General features: G+C 40.1%; 1 protein-coding gene across 9 annotated transcripts in view; it reads left to right on the plus strand.

The window, feature by feature from the left end:
• ABLIM2 (actin binding LIM protein family member 2) overlaps positions 1-21,757 on the plus strand; it is a 144,837-nt gene that overhangs the window by 80,072 nt on the left and 43,008 nt on the right. For 6 of the 9 annotated variants that reach the window (XM_055796832.1, XM_055796823.1, XM_055796825.1 and 3 more), the window contains exons 7-10: positions 6,981-7,068; positions 13,245-13,303; positions 16,564-16,641; positions 21,216-21,362. In XM_055796832.1, the coding sequence (XP_055652807.1) occupies positions 6,981-7,068; positions 13,245-13,303; positions 16,564-16,641; positions 21,216-21,362 (372 nt within the window). The remainder of the gene's footprint in view (positions 1-6,980; positions 7,069-13,244; positions 13,304-16,563; positions 16,642-21,215; positions 21,363-21,757) is intronic. The other 3 variants (XM_055796828.1, XM_055796831.1, XM_055796830.1) reach the window with 2 other exon arrangements.

Raw genomic sequence — 21,757 nt, forward strand, 5'->3', positions numbered from 1 at the left:
CTGGAAGAATAAAAAGTGTGTGGGAGGCAGTAAAAATGACTCAGATGTGGGTGGGAAGTCTCAAGGCTCTGCAGAGTACAGCAGGATGAGCCAGAACCAAGACAATACGAAATAACCGTATATGTGAGACAGCTAAAGCTGTAAGCAATGCTGCAGGTGCATGTATTGAACATTTCACATGACTGTTTCTTGGCATCTAGTGGGATGATAAATTAATCCAGTAAGGAGAAGATGAGGAAAAGGATTAATTCAAAACATTACGCTACATTTATGCTGGTGTAAAGGTTTTACATCTTTGGTTGGAAATGGCTCATTTGCCCTGGCACACTGCTGCAGTGACTCAGTGGTGAGTCAGGTCCACTGTGACTAATAAAATTAGTAAGAGTTTTCCTCCACATAATTCTGTCTTTGTCTCCTGGCTCTCACACTTTTCTCTCCTCAGCACTGCTGTATAACATAAGCAATAGATATTTTGCCAAATCCTTCTGCCTTGATAATGTTGCCTGACCCTGTTGCATACTGTACATACATGTAGATGATGTGATAGCAGTTTACTGACTTAACCATTATTGTATACAACTGTTACTGAGTAATCCTTAAAGTTCTTCTGTAGCACATGCAAAACTCTGGCTTTGCTAGAAGTGTGAATGGGGATTTTATGTGGTTACACTTAAAGCTGGTAACTGAGCACAGTATTCTGCTCCAAGCAGCAAAGTTCATCTGATTTTCTGAATAGCATCACTCTGATGTGAAAATACGCTGTAGAATCCAGTTTATGGAGCCAGTACAGTCCACGTAATATGCAACTGTGGGGGTGCAATGGCAGAGTTAGGAGCGTGTGGCCATTAGACAACACTTGATGGTGCAGTGCTGTGCACCTCCTCCAGCAGGAACTAGCTCAGCCAAAGTCAGGGAACCACATTTGCTTACAGAGATGCTGAATTTGCCTCCATAAATCAATGCAGTGATTGGCTGGGACATCTAATGTCAAAGTGGTATATCTCATTCAAAAACTTTATTAGATTTCATAAAGATAAAAACTTGGAGTTCCTTTTTATAACTATATTTTGTTATCAGTTTCCTGTACATTTCTGGCACCGAAGAAGAAGAACAGTTCATTCACATAATAGTTTAATATCCCAGTTTGGTGGATGACCACCATGATAGTTGAGGGGCTGGAGGACATAGTCTGTGAGGAGATGCTCAGGAAGCTGGACTTGTTTAGACTGGGGAAGGGATGGCTTTAGGGGGACCTAATAGCAGTGTTCCCCTACCTATGAGGAGGCCCTCAAGGATGTGGAAGCAAACTCCTTACTGAGGTGCGAGGTAGGAAAGCAGGAGGCCAGTGTCATAAATTGAAAGAGGGGAAGCTCTGACTGGGTAAAAAGAGAAAAAATGTGCAGTGTTAATGAAACGTTCACTTGGAGTCATCTCCTCAGAGGTTGTGCACTCTCCATCCTTGGAGGTTTTCAATATCTGACTGGACAAATTCCTGAGCAGGCTGATCTGAGTTGAGCATCAACCATGCTTTGAGCAGGAGGTTGGATTAGATGGCCTCCTGGGGTCCTTTCCAACCTGAATTAGTCTGTCATTCTATGGTGCAGTTTCACACTTCCTGACTTTAAATTGAATTATATTTCTAGTGTTAGCTGTATTACAAAGCGCACTTGAATATATCTCGGTGCCCTTTAATGAATGAATGTAAATGTCTGTGTGAATGAAAATTATTTAGGAAATGGAGTTAGAGTATAGAAAGAATAATTTATTGTCTAATTGAAGTTTTAAACTTCAGCCAATTACTACAGTACCTTAGTCTTTTTCCTGTTCCAATCCCAAATAAATAGTAACTCAATTCCACTTAAACAGATAGCAGCAGTTGATTCATGTATGTTTTTTATAAGAGCTTTAATCATTTCAGGTTGAGAAGCTGTCTTGATGGAAAGGCTGATTGATTGTCGGCAGTTTTGTGCTTTATCTTTTTCCTTTTGCTTGAGCAGGTGGTTGGTCTGGTGATGACCCAACTCTCCAACAAATTTGTTCCATGTGAAAAGCTTTTAACTAAGAATGCTTTATACCAGTCTTCTGTGGGCTTTGTTTCTGGGTCATGCAACTGCACCATGCCTTGGCATACCAGCAGGCTCAGTGTTTTGTAGCCTGACTTCCACTATCTTTGTTCAGGATAGGATACAGTTAGGACTTCGTTTGGAGATTTTAGAGTATGAGGATGGCGGGATGTGGACCTACCTCAATAGATAGCACTCAGTGGTAATACTGCACTATTACAGCAACCTATTATTGTATAATTGTATTATACACTTAAAATGGAAAATATGCTTTGATATGATTGAATCATTGCAGCAGTATAAACTTTTCTCACTTCTGCAAACTCTCTACTCCCAGCAGTAAAAGGTGTGAGTTACCACTGTGCATTTTGGTAAGACAGATTTTTTTATTATTATTATTTTTTATTCTTACAGGAAAAAGTTTACTAAAAACTTCTTATTTTCAGGGAAGGAAACAAATAGTTATGAGTTTAACACATTAAATGATTTTGCTTTCTTTCTTCCCTTTACTAGCTACTTTACTGAGTAATGCATTGAGATGGTATGTAATTAGACTTCACTGGTGAGAGTCATCAGAAATCTGGAGTCTGCTTTCCAGGACTCAGCTCGTGCTTTGAGCTTTGGGCTGCTCTGATTCAATCCCTCATGTGTCAATCCACAAGCAGTTGTTGCTCCAACTGCAGTAAAAAAATTGTATCAGTCACACTCCTAGCAATGGCCTGAGAGGCCACAGGAGCAATGTGTGATAGAGTTACGGTTATTATACATATCATCTTTTATATATTCTACCATTTCATCAGTTATTGCAGCCATAGGCAGAGAATGAGCAGTGATTTTCGCTGAGCTGTCTGTGGTAATGTACTATCTTTTTCCAGAGCGATGACAGCTAATTTAAACCCCAGCCTTAACTAGATAAGGTTATTCCTTCCAGTATGAATTACTCTGGTTTTGCTAGCATTGCATGCTTCCCAGACCTGGTGTTCATATTGCTCTGCGGACTTTAGGGTACCACCCCTTACCATCTTCAAGTTGTGCTTTAATTGTGGTTCACATTTGTCGCATCAGGTTCATGCTTTTATCTGGTTCAGGCCCTGAAGTTATGAGAAATGAGAAAAGACGTCAGCATGTACTTCACTGCAGAGCTTTCTGTTCCTGTTTTAGGTGAAGCATAGGTTTACTTGGCGATGTGCTGTGGTACAGGTAGCAATGCTGCAGGGCTGCCCATACTTAGGGGCAGAGAGTGCGGGGAGGTCCTCGGCTCCACTGGGAGGACGTCCCTCACATGGACCCAGCCCAGAGGGCTCTGTCTTCTGTGCAGAGGAGATTTACCATTCAAAATGCTCCCTTGTATCCAAAGGGAATGAAGTAATTCGTAATACTTTGTCTCAGAGTGTTAAGGACTGTTTTGACTCCACCTTGAAATTACACACCAAGACTTTGACTCAGGGGTTGTAGAAAGCTGGTGCAGTCACTTGAGAAATTAAACTGTTGGTAGTGTACTGTGTTGCTCAGGACATGGTTTGCTTTTCAGGTTTGAGGAAATCTCAGTCGAGAATCTTTAAATTTATCTTCATGCTACTATCTTCACATCTGGATGCCTGGGCACAAAGACCTGGTGCAGTCTTGAAGCAAATGTAGGGTATTGGAAAGGTTTCTTACAGTCTGCTACTTGAACCATAAGAGAACTCTCAGAGATCAAAGTTGCTTCTTCTTGTGCTATGTGTGTGTTGATATTTTATGAAACACTGAGACAACAATCTGTCAAACTAAGCTTTCAAACTGTGCAAAGAAGTAGTAACCATATGGTTAGGAATTTGTTTGCTGTATTAAACTCCCTCACATCAATACAACCAAGAAAAGAAAAAATAATGAGGCCATCATCACATCTAAACTGAAAACATAAAACAGTTGCTGCTCTAAGCTTGTAAAATTTCTGGGTGTTTGTGGAACTGATTGTTCATCTGAGGCATCTGAAATGGTCTGGAGAGAGAGGAGGAAGGGGCACTGATAGAAGCCTCCTTGGCATGTACCTAAGTGAGATTATGATTCATGTTCAGACCCAACACTCCCAGATCCTAGGTTTGAATAAAATTTATGGTATCTCATCAGGCTAACTGTAGAAGCATATCAGGGAATATCGTTAGTTAATTCCTGCATCAAGTCCCTAGCCTCAGATTCAGCTGTCTCTTCTCATTTAGAAACATGGTGTGATCTGTTTTAAATGTAATGATGATTTGCCATGTCTTGTCTTCTGTGCTTTGGTTAGAAGAGGGACAAAATAAAAAATTTGAAAGAAAGGGGAACAAAACCCACTTTCAGCACTGACAGTTATATGAAAAGTTTGTGTATGTCCCGTTTTAATTCAGAAGTAATTATAGAAAATCCATTGGAGTTACACTGGTGTTGAGCATCAGCAAAAGGATCACTACACCTTTATCCCCTGATTTTTCTGTTATAATTGTATCTGAGTTAAAAAGAGGTCTCTCTGTCCAATTCTACAGCTAGTTGATATTACTTACTATAGAGAGTGAATTAAAATGATGTATTTGGTTTTACTGTTAAATTTGGGAAAATAGATTTTATTCTGTGATGTATCCAGGTTAACTGAGAATGTGTTCAGACAGTTTATTTTAGCAAAGAAATAATAATTGAATTTCCCTAGAGTGTGTTAGCCTGGGAATTGTATCAGCTGTACTAAATCAGTTGAATTATTGAGGCTATGGATTGCATTAGCAATGCTTGTGCAGTACAAATCTTCCAAGGGAAATTATATTTCTTTTCAGCTTGATATTCCAAACCTAAGCTTATCTGGTGATAGTTAAATATCCTTCTGTGTTTAAACACCTGCACTCAGGCAAGCAATTTTAAACATGAGGTTTAAAGCCCGGTACTGTTACTTCATGGTCTAATACTTTAAGGTGTTGACACAGTTAGCAGTGACCATCTTCCATGTGTAAAGTTGCAAAAATCACTCAGCTGTCTGCACAAATAACACCATAAGAAGAAGGATGAACTGGAACAAAGCTCTTTTCAAAATGGCAATTCTGATGTGATGCATTGCTCTTCCTTACTGCTGATTTAAAATGCAGCAACATTAAAGTGCAGCAAGGTTTTCAGGGGTGAATCAAGTTAACATTGATGAAGTAAAACCAGAGAGTCTTCAACCTAAATTTACCACACTCCCATGTTTGATATTGTGAACAGCAAAATAGTCCCCAGACACAGATTATGTTCTTCAGTATAAGTACATCTGAAAGCTTTGACATTTGGTCAATGAAAAAGAGGAAGATAAGTCATCCTTGTAGTAGTAGTGTTACATTTCTAGATTAATAGAAGGAGGATTTACAGTACAGTGCTGTGAGAGCATATTTACATGCTGAAGACAGTGTAGCGGTACTTGATAGTAATTTCTTAAAGGCACATACAATCCTAGTAGCACTTTAAACCTTTTTCAGATAAACAGGTTATGAGACATTCTACATATATCAAGATTTGCTTATCTTCAACTCCAGCAGAATTTCTGCTGAAATCAGAAGTTAAACTTACTTTAATTTAGCTCAAAGCTTTAGAATTACTTGGTCTCCTGGGTTTTGTTCATAATGGAAGTGGCATTGACCTTAAGCCACTTAAACCATGGGCTGTTCTGCCTAGCACAGAAGAGTGTGGGCTCAAAGAGGAGGAAGGACATGCCAAGATTTGGCTTTCAGTTCTGTAGGGGTTTTGAAGAGTGAGGAGTGCTGGGAGCATGTGCAGGAGCTGGCTTTGGGCTGTTGGACTCTGTGAGTCTCATCTGAAAGACGGGGTAGGTGTGCAGTTTGGGGGGCCTGGCCCACATCATTCGCTCAGAAGAGCATAACTGTCTGAGTGCTATTTTTGTCACTGGATCAATCCAATGCTCCCTTGTAGTGCTGCTGTCCTTGCCTGTGAGAATCAGAGCCAACAAGTTTGCCCACAGTCAGCCACAGAATTGAATTTTGGCCAAGCTACCAAAATTGAGTCCTGCATAAATCCATTTGCCCAAGCGTCTTGGCTTTTTTTTCTTATAGTCATTTGAGGTTAATTTCGCCCTTATCTCTGTTACACATTGATGTTCTTACATAGGCAAGCCCTTGTTTCTGTATAGCAGATAGATGTCTCCTCTTGAAAAACACACTGAGGTCAATGGTGAAAGAGTTCAAATGAATGGGATTATAAGGTAATTGAAAATTTAAATTTATGAAAACTGATGAGTTACTAAGTTGTTCTGAGCAAATTTAGGGCTCAGTCCTATTCTTATTGCAGTCAATCAAAATGATGGTATTACATTATGTGGATTAGTCTCAGAGCAATTGGCAAAGTTCCTGGCTTATCTGCGTGAGGGAGTTAGTGCACAGTACCCAAGTGTCAGCTCTGAACTTACAGTCCTGGGAACCCTTTAGTACCCATTACCTGCAAGGCACTTTCAATGCGGATACAAACATTCCTTGCATAAGATAGTTCTTGCTGTGCATTAAGATTTTATATTCAGTGGGATCATGATGAATGTACAGTTGAGTTGCAAATCCATGCTAAAGGTTATGACCTCCCAACTTCCTTGTGCAGGTAAATCCTAAGATATCTTGCATTTGGTGCACAATAGGTTGTTTAGAGGAAAAATGTGTTCACTATATAGAAATGTTTCCAGTCTGTAAATTCAGAAACTTAACTATTGAACATTAACTTTTTGTGTGTAGGCAAGACCGTAATTACATGTTAGATCATGAATTGTTTATAATCAGAAATTGGCCTTGTGGTTGTAGGAGATTGTTGAACTAATTTGCATTAACTAATTTACTCTAATTAGTCATATTTTAGGAGATGAAAGAAAAACTCCTCATAGCAAAGCAGCTAAATTGATCAGTATATTTAATCATCTGTACTTTTTTTTTTCCCAAACAGGCAGGAGAAAAACATTATCACCCAACCTGCGCACGATGTGTCAGGTGCAGTCAGATGTTTGCAGAAGGAGAAGAAATGTATCTTCAAGGTAAAAACAAACGAACAAAAAAAAAAGACAAAACATTGCACTTGGCAGCACTTGGCCACCTTGCCAATACCTGCTAGCATGGCTGAGCTGTTTTGCATGTATTCTGTTTTCATAACTACCAAAGAAAGTGAAGAGTGCAATGCGTAAGCTGAGGAAAAGCAAAAACCAAACTCTTGTTGCTTCTTGCTCATCTGTTACTTCTCTCTCAGTTCAAATTCAATAGCAGGTGTGAATCACAGAAAGGATGAGTGGCAGCAGTTATTTCCTGCAGATGGAAGTACTCGACAGTGAAGATTGTAAAATTTTCCATTTACTAAAAAAAATGTGATTTTTCTGTGGTGATGAATGGTCCAGATGAAAACTAATGTGCATGGGAGACAGCAGCTTCCCTAAAGCTGCTGTTGCAGTCCTAAGACGAGTTGTGTACCCATTGCCCATTTGGGTGCGAGGAGAAGATTTGAAGGTCCTTACCTGAATTCCCCTCAGTCAGACTTAAGTGCTCCTGGGGGGTGGAGAAGAGGATGCCGTGGAGCTGAAGCTCTTACCACACAATATATATATATACCTTACACATCCATAGGCTTGCACAGGAGAAATTCAATGTTTCTAGTCAGGGGATTTCAGTGGTAATAGGCAAGGACTTGCACAATAATATTTTCAATAGAAAAAAAAAAGCCAGATATGAGCTAAAATCTGTATTTCATATGTAGTAACTTTCAGCTGTACTAATCTGATCAAAGAAAATAATGTTTACATAGTTAAATACAGGGTCAGGTGCCAGAGAAAATGAAGGGGTTTGCCTATGTCTTTGTCTGGCAATATCTTTTCAAAGGAAAATGGAAAAGAGGAACTCAGTAGGGTGTGGGAACTGCAAGGCTGGTGTGTTATCCTAAAATCACATGCTTGCCCAGATCTGTATTACAACTTTACAATTGTCCACAGTTTTCTAGAAGCATACTTTGAAGTCATTCATCAAGCTGGAAAAGCTAGACTTTATTTAAAACACAACAGTGGTCTCAGTAAGATCTAATTATAATTTAGTATGTTATTTAAAATGACAATTTTATTGTCACTTTGGTTTGCAACAAGAACTAGCTCATTAAAGGACATAATGATCCTTGTCTACGCTCATGTATTCTCCCTGAGGAGCCAGAAAACGCTGTGGTTCTTTCAATTGCAAAGTAGCTTAGCAGTACTAAAATCCCCATGGAAATCAATGCTTTAAAAAGAGATACCAAACTACAAATTTGTTTCTGTATTTCAAACTCTCTGAAACTGGGTTGCAAGTGAATCTTCTTTTTAAGTTCAGTTATAAGGGTGGATATTTGTGCTGAATGTTAGTTCAAGTAATTGCAAAGTATCATAGATTCATAGAATGATTTGAGTTGGAAGGGACCTTCAAGATCACCCAGTTCCAACCCCCCTGCCACGGGCAGGGACACCTTCCACTAGACCCGGTTGCACCAAGCCCCATCCAGCCTGGCCTTGAACATTGGCAGGGAGGGGGCATCCACAGCTGCTCTGGGCAACCTGTGCCAATGTCTCGCCACCCTCACAGTAAGGAATTTCTCCCTAATATCTAATCTAAACCTGGCCTCTCTTAGTTTAAAGCTATTATCCCTTGTCCTATTGCTACAGGTCCTACTAAAAAGTCTGTCCCCACCTTTCCTATAAGCCCCCTTTAGGCACTGGCAGGCTGCTGTAAGGTCCCCCTGGAGCCTTCCCTTCTCCAGGCTGAACAGCCCCAACTCTCTCAGCCTGTCTTCATAGGAGAGGTGCTCCAGCCCTCTGATCACCTTGGTGTCCCTCCTCTGGACTCCCTCCAACAGGTCGATGACCTTCTTTTGTTGAGGGCCTCAGAGCTGAGTGCAGTACTCCAGGTGGGGTCTCACCAGAGCAGAGTGAAGGGGGAGAATCACCTCCCTGGACCTGCTGCCCACACTTCTTTTGATGCAGCCCAGGATCCTGTTGACTTTCTGGGCTGCAGGTGCACACTGCTGGGCCATGTTGAGCTTCTCATCCACCAACACTCCCAAGTTTTTCTCCTCTGGGCTGCCCTCAATCCATTCTCTGCCCAGGCTGTATTTGTGCTTGGGATTGCCCTGACCCACATGCAGAACCTTGCACTTGGCCTTGCTGAACTTCATGAAGTTCACATAGGCCCACCTCTCAAGCTTGTCTTGGTCCCTCTGGATGGCAGCCCTTCCCTCAGGAAGGCAACCCTTCCCTCCAGCGGGTCGACCGCACCACTTTGTCATTGGAAAACTTGCTGAGGGTGCACTCAATCCCACTATCTATGTCACTGACAAAGATGTTGAACAGTTGTGGTCCCAGTACTTTCCTCAGAGGACATCCATGTGTCACTGGTCTCGACTTGGATATCAAGTTGTTGACCACAACTCTTTGGTTGCAACCATCCAGCCAATTCCTTATCTACCGACTGGTCCATCTGTCAAATCCATGTCTCTCCAATTTAGAAACAAGAATATCATGTGGGACAGTGTCAGATGCTTTGCCCAAGTCCAGGTAGGTGACATCAGCTGCTCTTTCCTTATCCACCAGTGCTGTAACCCCGTCGCAGAAGGCCATCGTGTTTGTCAGGCACAATTTGCCCTTAGTGAAGCCATGCTGGGTGTCACCAAGCACCTCCTTATTTTCCATGTGCCTTAGCATAGTTTCCAGGAGGAAGTACAGTCTTGCTCCATGATCTTGGCAGGCACAGAAGTGAGACTGACGGGTCTGTAGTTCCCTGGGTCTTCCTTTTTTCCCTTTTTTAAAAATGAGGGTTATGTTTCCCCTTTTTCAGTCAGTGGGAATTTCACCAGACTCCCACAACTTCTCAAATATGATGGATGGTGGCTTAGCAACTTCACCTGGCAGTTCCCTCAGGACACACATGTGTATCTGAACAGGTTCCATGGACTTGTGCACCTTCAGGTTCCTTAGACATTCTCAAACCTGATCTCCTACAGTGGGCAGTTCTTCATTCTCCTAGTCCCTGCCTTTGCCTTTTGTGACTTGGATGGTGTGGCTGGAGCACTTGCTGGTGAAGAGTGAGGCAAAGAAGTTGTGGAGTATCTTACACTTCTCCATGTCCTGGATAACCAGGTCTCTCACTTCTTTCTGGAGAGGGCCCATATTTTTCCTAGTCTTCCTTTATCACTGACAAATGTATAGAAGCTTTTCTTGTTTTCCTTGATGTCCCTGGCCAGATGTAATTCTGCTGGGGCTTTAGCTTTCCTAATGTGATCCCTGGCTGCTGGGACAATTTCTCAATATTCCTCCCAGGCTGCCTGTCGTTGCTTCCACCCTGTGTAGGCTTCCTTTTTGTGTATGAGTTTGTCCAGGATCTCCTTGTTCATCCGTTAAGGCCTCCTGGTGTTTTTGCCTGCTGCTGCCTTTGTTGGGATTCATCATTCTTGAGCTTGGAGGAGGTATCCTTGAATATTAACCAGCTTTCTTAGGCCCCTCTTCCCTCCATCCTTCTGTCCCATGGTACTCTAGTAGACAGATCCCTGAAGAGGCCAAGGTCTACTCTCCTGAAGTCCAGGGTAGCAAGCTTGCTGTACAACCTCCTTGATGCCTAAGGGTCTTGAACTCCACCGTTTCATGGCCACTGCAGCCAAGGCTGCCCTTGAGCTTCACATTCCCCAGCAGCCCCTGCTTGTTGGTGAGAACAAGGTGCAGCACTGCACCTCTCTTTGTTGGCTCCTCTAGCACTTGGAGAAGGAAATTATCATCAGTGCATTCCAGGAACCTCCTGGATTGCTTATGCCCTGCTGTGTTGTTTCTCCAACAGATATCAGGGTGGTTGAAGTCCCCCATGAGGACCAGGGCTTGTGAATGTGAGGATGCTCCTGTCTGTCTATAGAGGGCCTCATCTGCTTGCTCTTCTTGGTCAGGTGGCCTATGGCAGACCCCCACTATAATGTCACCTGTCCCTGTCCTCCCTTTGATCCTGACCTATAAGCTCTTGGTTAGCTCCTGATCCACCCCAGGTGGAGCTGCACGCACTCCAGCTGGTCATTGACATAGGGGGTGACACTGCCTCCTTGTCTCCCATGCCTGTCCTTCCTAAAGAGCCTGTATCCTTCCACCCCAACACTCTGGTTATAGGAACAATCCCACCATGTCTCTGTGATACCAGTAAGATCACAGCCCTGCAGGCATGTGCACATCTCTAACTCCTGTTTTTTCCCCATGCTACATGCATTCACATAGAGACACCCAAGTATGCTCTGGTCCAGTTAACTGTACCCATCTTACTCACTTTATTGTCTGATGCATGAAATACTCATACCAGCTTGCTATCTTAAAATTTTTGTCTTCACATGAAGAGCAATTTCCATTAGAAACTGGAGTTAAGTTTGTGAAATATCTGTGGTTAGGTATTTGGACTGCCTGACCTGATGCGTTAGATAATAAAAAATGTCAGAGCCCAGGGTTTTATAACTTGTTCTTCATCCTCTTAATAAACTCTGTGAAGCTCCTTTAGGTGTTGCCTGTTCCTTAGTAGAAATCGCATCATCAGTGGTCACCCAGCAGATGACTTTGGGGTGAAAGGACTCTTTTGGGGTGAAAGGATTTTTTTTTTTCTTCTGTGTGAAAAAGTTTCCCAGCCACTTGTGTTTGACCACAGAATGGGAGTAATTTAAACAAAAAAAAAATATCTAAATACTTCTTAAAACCATTGAGAAGATTTACATCAACTTATGCAGCAGTTGGGACAAACACTTTCAGTGGGAAACCTCAGATCCACTCATAATTAGAAGATAAATTAGCATTGAATGTAAAGGTGCTATAAAGATGTTTCTTAGTAGTTCAGTCCCAAAAAACTGCAGTAACTTTGTAATCATAATTTATCCAGTCTGTACTTACAGGTAGTCTTTTGCTGTTTGAGTCTGGGTTCAGCTGGGTTATTTTTGTGAAATAAATTCTAATGATCTCAGTCTGTCTTCTGAGAACTAGACTTTCTGTTTCTATCTTGTTTCCAAAATCCACTGGTTAGAAAACTATCAAACTGCTGTGAAAACAAAGCATTTCCAATAACTCTTCTTGGTGCTCTCCACCCAGTATAAACATTAAATATTTGTAACACAAAAGTTCTCAACTTCCCATTTAGTTAGGCAGAAGTTGCAGTGCACTGACGTTGTTTAAGTGGGGGGGCTTTAGTTTCTGACTTGTCCAAGCTCAGATCGACATAAAAATAAAAGTTCCTTTTTACTATTAAAATTTACAAATAATTACTTTCTTTTATATAGATACACACATTCCACTTCCATTGAACACTGAGTATTGAATATTGTGTTCAACTTGTTAAAAGATTTTTTTTTTATCTGTTGCAACTAATGCAAAACTAAGAAACTAAGTTTCTTTCTCACACTTAATGTTTACTGATATCTCTGAAGTTCATGATTCTTTCTTTGTTACTTACATGCAGTAGAGAATTGGTTCATTATGTATTTCCTGCTTCCTCCAGGATGGATATTCCCCCAAATTTATGCAGTTCCTTGGTATTTCACTTGTGAGAGTCAAACTTATACGAAGTGCAAGATCAGTACAGTGATTAATTCAGAAAGAAAGACTGGATTATCGGCTAGTGTTAAATGCCACAATGCTATTCCATCCCATCACAGTGTGCTACTTAGTGTGACCTGGGCCAGACTATTGCAACAACATGTAGGAGAGTATAGGAAATTCTAACTGCATAGAAGGAAAAAAAAAATACCATGATGGTGGAAGAGGTTGCCCAGAGATGCTGTGGGATCTCCATCCTTGGAGATATGCAGAACGCAACTGGGCACAACCCTGAGCTGCCTGCTGTAATGGGACCTGCTGCGAGCAGGAGGTTGGGCTGGAGGGGCTGGGGGAGCTGCAGAGATCCCTTAGCACACTCCTTAGGACTCAGGTTTTGATATTGATCCAGCATATTGAAGTATGTGTAGTTTTGTGAAGTTCACCTACTCTTTAAAATGCATGTGATCAGGCTTAATGATAGTGAGAAGTTGTCAGTTTTAGCTTTGTCAGTATCCATGAAATGGTGGCTGCAGCGGCATCCGTCGGTATGCTGTGTCTTGTAAAACCTTATAGGAAGGTTTAATAAAGTTCTTACTTTAAAACTTTTAAGGTTCTTATTGGGTAACTGAATTAAGCAGAACTTTAAATTTACTTTCTAGGTACATCCATTTGGCATCCAGTTTGTAGACAGGCTGCAAAGGCTGAAGAAAAAAACAAGGTAAAACCCCTGTATATTTACCCAGTGTTATTCCATTGTTACATTATTCTCTATCCCTTTTTTTTTGCAGTGGGCACGGAGGGAAGGAGGTGGAATTTTTGCACTACTGTAATTTTAAATGACAGAAATCTAGTAGGTTTATGGACTGTAATAATGTAATATAAATATTCTGGTTTTACTTCGTGATTAAAGCTACAACTTTGGGAGAATGCTGGCCTAAGAGTTATATGTATAAGCTGAATAAGGAAAAATGTGAAAATATCAATAAGAAAAAAACCAGTTATTTTTTTAACTTCTGTCTGCTTATGATGTAATCAGTGCACGACCTCTTCTCTTTTTATGTGGCTCTGCGCTTAAAGGATCAGAGGACTTTCACTTTATTTGTTTTTACAATAAAAATCTCTCCTTGGAATTTCTTTTTTATTATTTGTTTGTAAAATGTCGGCAAGCCAGCCCCAATTTAATTTAATCTCTGGCTTTAAGTACCTCCTTAAATGGATGATTTGTGCATCTGCCTGTATGCAAGGGAAAGAAGGGGGGAGTTCTGGCAACTTTAATAATTACAAGGATAGCAGACGAATAAGCTGCACCTAGAAAATGAAGAATTAATCTGTAGCTGAGGAAATGACCTCTCTGAAGTGGTGAGGCTGAGGTACAATTATCTCATCTATTGTAGAGGCCAAGTATGTTTTTTTCAGTTCCAGTGTTCTCTGATGCTCAAAGTGGTACCCTTGGTATCCTTGTTTAAAAAAACCTCTGCTTTGATTCATTGAGGCTTGGATGGAAGGCACATGGGACAAGTCAGAACAGCAGGGAGTAGCTATAAAAAGAGTGTTTACAAAACTGGTGTGTTAGCCAGTGCAACTTTGACTAAATTGCAGTAAAAAAAAAAAAAAAAAAATGGTTTGTGCTTTACCCTGAAGGATCTTGGCTGTAATTTTTGTACCCATGTGTTTGGGAAGCAATTTTTCTGGTATTCTTCTTGGTGAGCTCTGAATATCAAATAAGTAGTGTTTCAGCATAAAAGGCGTTGTTTAATACAGGTAGATTTATAATTGTCAAAATACTTTAATAAGCACTGCTGATTCAGCTTAATACTATTAAGCAGTATTTCAGGCTTCCTAAGGATTTTATTCTGGCTGAGTAACTGAAATTGCAAGGCTAAAAACCCATGCAATTTATTGAAAAAGAGTAGAGTTTGGGTTTTTTTCTCTTCCTTCAAAGAAATCAGCGGATAAGGATTTACTGGGTTCCTACTTGGCTGCCTTTTCCCCACAAAGGCAGGTGTACTTGTAAGATATTGTGTGAAGTCTGACTCATTCACCTACCCCCTGAGTGCTGGGAGTTTGCCCCTTCCTCTGCGGAGATGAAAACACCTGCGTCTGAAAGTCAGTGGGAGCTTTGCCTGAGTAGGACAAGAAACCAGATCAGTGCTCAAAGATCCTAAGTCTAGTCATTTTTCCTCTTGTGTTTTTCCTCTTTTTTTGGTCTTTACCTTCATTATTGAGAAAACAAAGAGGAAAGGATGCCATTTCAAAGAGGCTAGTAATGGACTTTTCAACATAACTTGTAAAGTGGGGAATGGGATATACTGGTTGACTTTTCTGGTCAACCATTGTGGCTTGTTGTTCTAATTCAAAGGTTATCGCTCTATGTATTTATAGAGATATATGCACAGCATGTAGTGAAAGTAGGTGACAAAGACAGAAGTAACAAGTGGCAGCACACTCCGAAACTTTGGAGATGGAGTGGAAGGGAGGAAGAAGCTGTGAAAGAGAGTGACAGGAAAAAGAAAAATGGTGGGAGTGTGATACTGTAAGCAGAAGGGGTGAAGCTGGAAAAGACTGAAGAAATGAAAGTAGCAGGAGAAAGGATAAGGCTTATGAAAAGGCATAAAGAAAAAAGAGGTAGGTGGAGGAGGTATAGAAGTGCATTGGGCCTCCTGTAGAGACATCATGAAAGAGAAGTATGGTTTGCATATGGCATCATGTCCCATGCTTGTCCCCTTGAATCTTCTGAGTGTCTACGGAGCCTCAGTGTAAGACAACTGAATATGAGGGAGAAAATTCTAAAATCCCAGTCAGACATGCCAAAACAGTTAAATGGAATCTATTTTATATGGGTAACTATCTCCACATATTGTCTTAGAGAAGCCACAGGACTGTTTGGGCTAAAGAAGGTCAGTGGAAGGGTAGCTGTGATCATTCAGTTTGTTTGCTCTGCTAACACAGTATGGTACAGATATATTCACATACTGCTTCTAAAAGCTAGTAAATACTTCAAGACTGGAGTAATAGGGAGGATGCTGCCTTGACCTAACAGATAAAATCCTTTCAAGGGTTTGAATAGTTATAACCTCGAGCTAAGAAGTGTCAGCCTTCATGAGACAGTAGATGATGGTCATTCTAAGCACATGGAAAAATACGTACTTTTTGCAATCAGGGACCGTTTTTTTCCATAGGTGGGAAAGAATATTTACCCAGAATGAACATATCTGGGTAAAATGGGGTATAAATCCATTGACTTCATACTAATATTTGTTTAAACTTCAATTATGGATGTCAGGTCTGTTTACTCATGGTTAATATAATTGTGTCTCACAACTCTTTGTTATTTAAAAATAATTATATTTTTCATTATAAAGGAATCTACCAAAAATAAAGCGGTAAAAAGTCTGTCACTCTGAATGCCAGAATGATTGCAAACACAGCAAAAGCAGTTGAGTATTAAAATTAACCTGGTAGTTTTATGATCAGAGAGGGGGGTGATAATAGGCTATTATTGGATGTCTGATTCGGGATGCTCTGCCGGATGTCATGCTGGTTGCTCTGAGTGCATGGCACGGTAGTGTGACACGTTCCAGAAGCAATGGTAGACGGGTTTGGTGGTGTCACCTTAGAGTAAAAATGCTGCCACTGTATCATCTTGTTAATTTGACCTGTCCCTAATAGTGCCCAAAGGCTGTCCTGCCAGCCCAGAAGTGCCCCAGGCCATTCTGTTCTGAAGGGAGGGGAAAAGAAAGTCATATGTAAAATGACTTTTGCATTTTGAAAAAGGTTAATTTCATTGACTAAAAGTGGTCTTATATTTTTAACTCCTTGGTATGCCGGTATGTTTTGAACTCACTGTAATATGCCATTTTTGAGTGCTAAAGGTTAAATTAAATTAAATTAAATGTCTTGCACATTCTTTTTGAAGTAACAGTTACATTTTCTCTCCCTCTCCTCTGATTCTTATCCATTTCACTTCTCCTGCGGTAGGAAACAAGGACTTCCTCTGAGAGTATTATTTCTGTACCTGCTTCAAGTACGTCAGGTTCCCCAAGCCGTGTGATCTATGTGAGTATTTCACGGTGAAACTCGTTCTGTGAGATGGGGAAAACCCTGTGCTTCCTCCTGCAGTTTAGTGCATTGGCTGAAAAGTTATTGTCTTCAAAACCACTGCAGCTGGTGATTCCCCTAAAATGGATTTTTTTTTTTCTCATGTTTAAAATGTTTGAATACTGCATTTGCCATAACAGAATTCTAACAGTTTCCTTTTATATTTTTTGATGTATTTATAACACTTACAACTACAGCTTATACTGAAGCCTGCAAAATACCACTATGCTTTCTAAAAAGAAAAGTTTAAGTAAACAGTACAGTGAGCAGGTAGATTACAAGTTTAGATTTGAAAGCAGCTTGTCTAAATTGAGCTCTTGAGCCTGCATCTGATTGTTATGAAAACACTTGTGTGTGATTGCAGGACTTGTTTTACCTTGACAAAAGCATATCAAAGGACCTTTGACAATGTTTGACAAAGGACCTTCAAAGTGTTTATGGTTTAAGAAGTACTAGCTTTGGAAGGCTTATAGAGAGGATTTGAAATAACAAATATGATAAAATCTTATGCTGAGTATTTTTTCAATATGAGGTGTGCCTTGCTTGTCATAATTGCTGTAGCTAATGTTCATGGCCAAATTCTCAAGACTATCACCAATAGGCAAAAAATATCCACAGTGTGGGATGATCCATACAGACATCTCTCAGAGTGTTTCAGTATTCCTGGGGCTATTCTTTGTCCTGTCCAGGTATCCCTCAGGTAGACAAGTCATTCTCATCGGATAGGACTGTATGCAGAGGAAATTGACTGCTGGCAAAGTTGTTACAGAAAGATTAAGGGCTTTTATCTACTACACTGTGAAAAGCAAAAAGAGAGCGCCTTGGAGCGAAAATTGTCTTTTTTCTTCAAGTAAAAATTATGTTGAACACAATATACTCTTTATCTGAGTAAGACTGAACTAGAAGTGGAGGAACTGCCCCTTATCTAAATGCTCATTGGTGTTTCTGAGTTCTCCTTCCAGGAGAGCTCCATGCTGGTGGATACCAGTGGTATATTCCAAGTAAAAAAAAACGTTGTTGCCTTAGCTCCTGCAAAGACAATTCATTGTACTAGGAGCCTATTATCATGTAAGCACTTTGTTTGGCCAGATGGTCTCTATCTCTGCAGCCATGCACTACTTCATTGGTTTTATAAGCATGAGTGTTCTTCGAAGATACATGTTTTTAGTGACATTTATCTAACTGTTGGACGATACTGTTTTCTTGATGTTTGTGAGTACAGCTTTAAATGTGCTTCACAGGCTGTTAAAGTCAAGGTCAAACCTCTGTTCTCTTCTTCTGTTTCTTTCAAAGGATATTATTAAATCAGTGCACAGCTCTAATATTTGTTTCTGTAATACACTTTAGAGGCAGCTGGGACTGTGAAGAATAAAGTTGTCTAGCAAATATGAGTCGATTAGGAAAAAAGATTCCCCAGAGGCATGCAAGTTGTTGCTTTATCTGTCTCATCTCTGACTGCTTAATTTTCAAAGCTGTGAGATTGATTAAATCCTATTTTGGCTTTCACAAACAGGAAAGTAGAAAATTTAAAACATGTTACTGGACTTCTACATTATCAAAATGATTCTTTGGCTATCTTTTCCATCTGTTTTCTATTATGGGAGTGTTATGACAAACAGGCAGGGTCAAGATGTGTCTTGGGTGCTTTCATTGTCAGTTTTACCAAACCTAAATTCATGCTGCCACTGAAAGGAAGGTCCCACCCACGTGTAGCCCTGTCCCTCTCTGGCCATGTCTTCTCATCTTCGCTTTGGTGCTAGTACTGGTGGTTACGCAGAGGATATGATCAGTCAGTTTTGAGACCAGATTCAGCTACAAAATAACCTACAGAAAACCTCCAGCCAACCAAAGAGGCAAAAAAAGACCCAGAAATCTGCATGTGTTCTAATGCTAACGTAGAAGGCAGAGTAGAGTGGGAAGGCACGCACAGGACAGCTGCTTTCGGCAGTAGCGTGGATTCAGATCATTAAAACCAATAGTAAAACTGTACCTTAACAGCTGGTGAGCTCTGTGAAGTATAATTCTAAAAGAATTTAGAGAAAATGGTTAAAGCATAGCAACCGTGTATTTGTGGCACCCATACTTTCAAAGGAATAAAGTCAGAGCAATGCAGTCCTTCTGGGCAACGTGCCATCTCATGAGAGGCATGTTTCTGCGTCTTGGTCGAGTGGTCAGCTAGGGAAAGATGAGGAAAGCATGTTTTGACTAAACCTGAATGTGGTTTGTACAGTTGGTTTACCGAAGCCATCTGTTGATAACGGACTTTGGTGTCTTCTTGCACTGGGAGAGGGCACAGGCCAACAGCCTTTGAAGTTAATGGGCATCTTTTCATGATCTTTAGTGATGGCTTCATTATATCCAGACTGAAGTTTACCCTGGTGCTAATATGCCTTCACAGTCCCTAAATACCACTTAAAAATTAAGTTTATTTCTAAATTAAGCCATTAAATAAGGCTTAAATAAAACTCATCCTTTATACTCAGCTAAATTTTATGAAGAGAGAATTAGGTGCTCCATTCTAATACATCCAGCTGGAAGGTTTAGGTTAGGTTACATAGCTGTGTTGTATGTTCTCATACTAGGAATAGAAATCACGTTATATTTTTATGCAGATTGTATTTGCAATTATACAATTGTAAAATTATATATTCCAAGTGAAATAGATACTCTAAATTTAGAGCATGGTTTTAACAGAATCCAAAATGCCACATTATTGAAGCCTCTTGGCTGTAATATGAGCCTTCCCTGAATATCTGAATTCCACTTACGTATTTGAAAGTAGATGAAACAAATAGAAAACAATGTAGGCTGAATGTTTGTAGAATTGAGTGTTTAGGAAGCAATTGTATCTCTAAGGTGTCTTTTCATCCAAATTTGCCTACATTTTGATATTTAAACTGAAGTTAACTAGGTACGTTTTACTCCTGACAGTTCTGAAGTCTAGTGGGACAATCTCAAGTTGCAAATCTGTGTGAAAAGACAGAGGCTAAAACTACCATAATTCACATTTAAATATACCCAATGATGAATTTCTTTGGGTTGACTAGAATAATCTCCACAACCATGGATACCTTAAAAAAGAAATTGTCACAGCCTCTTTGGCCCTCCTTGTGGGCACGTACAATTCCTCCTTACCTTTGCTTGACATTCTCTGCATCAGAGCTTGCCACTGGCTTCTCAGTAGGGAGGGATCTATTTTCATTAAGGGGCAATTTCATTGCTATTTAGCTTCTTAAAGTATCTGTAAAGAAGGTGAGATCTGTAGATCACTGAAGAATGACATGTTTGATTAAAACACATTTTTTAATTAGTTTTGAGGATGAGAATACAGGATGACTGTGGCAGCTTTGTTCCACTTTCTTAGGGAAGAGGAATCTCTTTCTGTGGTGCTTGCTTTTGCACAGATTGATACATTGTTTTAGAAAAAGGAATAACTGAAAGTTGTCACATGAAATTTTTCCTGTATGATTAACCAAATAGAAAACTTCCCTGGAAAATCTATTGAAATTTTCTTAGCTCATACTAAGAAAAAATACAATCACTGCACACATGAATCCTGGATGCTTTCATATTTTTGCATGTGGAAGACATTAGTACAGTTTTATAGATGATCATACTGAGATTTGCGGAGAATAGCAAGATTCATTCCTCATTTTGTTGCCGGCAAAAAGCTTATCATTCTGCAGAGCCTGAACTGGGAGTGAGACAATTATGCTGCCCATTTCTCCACTCTCAGTGTGGCCAACTTGTCATCGTATGTACAAGACAGTACGTGCTGGATACAGTTTTGCTGTAAGGTACCATTATCCTAAGGATAATTTGTGCAACTGTGCCATTTTGATAATGATACTTTTGGAATAAGTGTAGTAAGAGGAGAATGGGGAGCAACACATCCCTTGCCATCCGTTGGCTGTGTGAGTCTTGTGAAAGGATTTGAACTTCCTTAAGTGGCATCTGTGATCTTCCAACTAATCCACCATGGTGCAAATCCATCATCTGCTGGTTTGTCACCCGTAATTAAGGGCTACTTAGACATAGTCAAGAAAGGAGGTGAAGCTGTGGGACACCACTAAATGGGAAAAATTAAAGACCTGACTGATTTTTTTCACCATCTGGAGAGTATATGTTGCAATATGTATTTGGTTGTTCACTACTGTTTATGGTAGGGGAACCCTTCACACCGAAACCACTTTAAAATGGAAGGGTGTTTTGCCTGAAAGAGACTACAGCATCTGTCTCCCATGTCTTTTTGTGCAGCTAGTGGTAAGTGGGAGGTAACCAGGGGAGCTGGACTTGATGCCGTGCTACTCCTAGTAGCCAAATGGGAGCACCAAAGTAGAAAGCCCCAGTATATAAAAAGGAAACAGCACTAATATGTAGCATTGTGTAATAAATAGATTTCAATGTGCAAAAACAGAGGAAGTGGTTTATTATGATGATGACTTTTCTACCTACATTCATCTGTCCTTTTCTGATTGCATCCTGATCGTAGTCTTTCTTATTCTCACTGCTTTCTTTCCTCCTTTTCTTAGGCAAAGCTTGGAGATGAGATTCTTGACTACAGGGATTTGGCTGCTCTTCCTAAAAATAAAGCCATCTATAACATTGACCGCCCAGATATGATCTCCTATTCTCCATATATCAGTTACTCTTCAGATGACAGGCATAGTTACGGGGAGGTACTGAAACATGGGTATTTTTCATACTAAGAATTTGAGATTTTATGTGTATCATTAAACATGTTGATGAACACTCTTAAACATGCATAATTAAAAAAAACCCAAACAACTAATTTTTATCGGTTCAGCTAATCGAGTCATGTAATCCATTCATTCACAAGGCCTTACAAAAAACAAGCGAGATGTTCATTTCACTTTTTAGTTTGTGGAAATTAAAGAATTGTTTTCTGTGATCATTTTTTAAACAGATGACATGTAATTAAAGTATGTTTTCCTGAGAGGAGTTCTGCATGCATGTGGTAGGAAACAGGAGCCATTGCTAATTATAATGCAAAAATCAGAAGCGAAGCCAAATGTCTTTCATGATTTTTTTAATTTTTTTTTTTAAGTGTACC

The sequence above is a fragment of the Falco peregrinus genome, chromosome 2, assembly GCF_023634155.1.
Source record: "Falco peregrinus isolate bFalPer1 chromosome 2, bFalPer1.pri, whole genome shotgun sequence".
In the NCBI taxonomy this organism is placed as follows: Eukaryota; Metazoa; Chordata; class Aves; order Falconiformes; family Falconidae; genus Falco; species Falco peregrinus.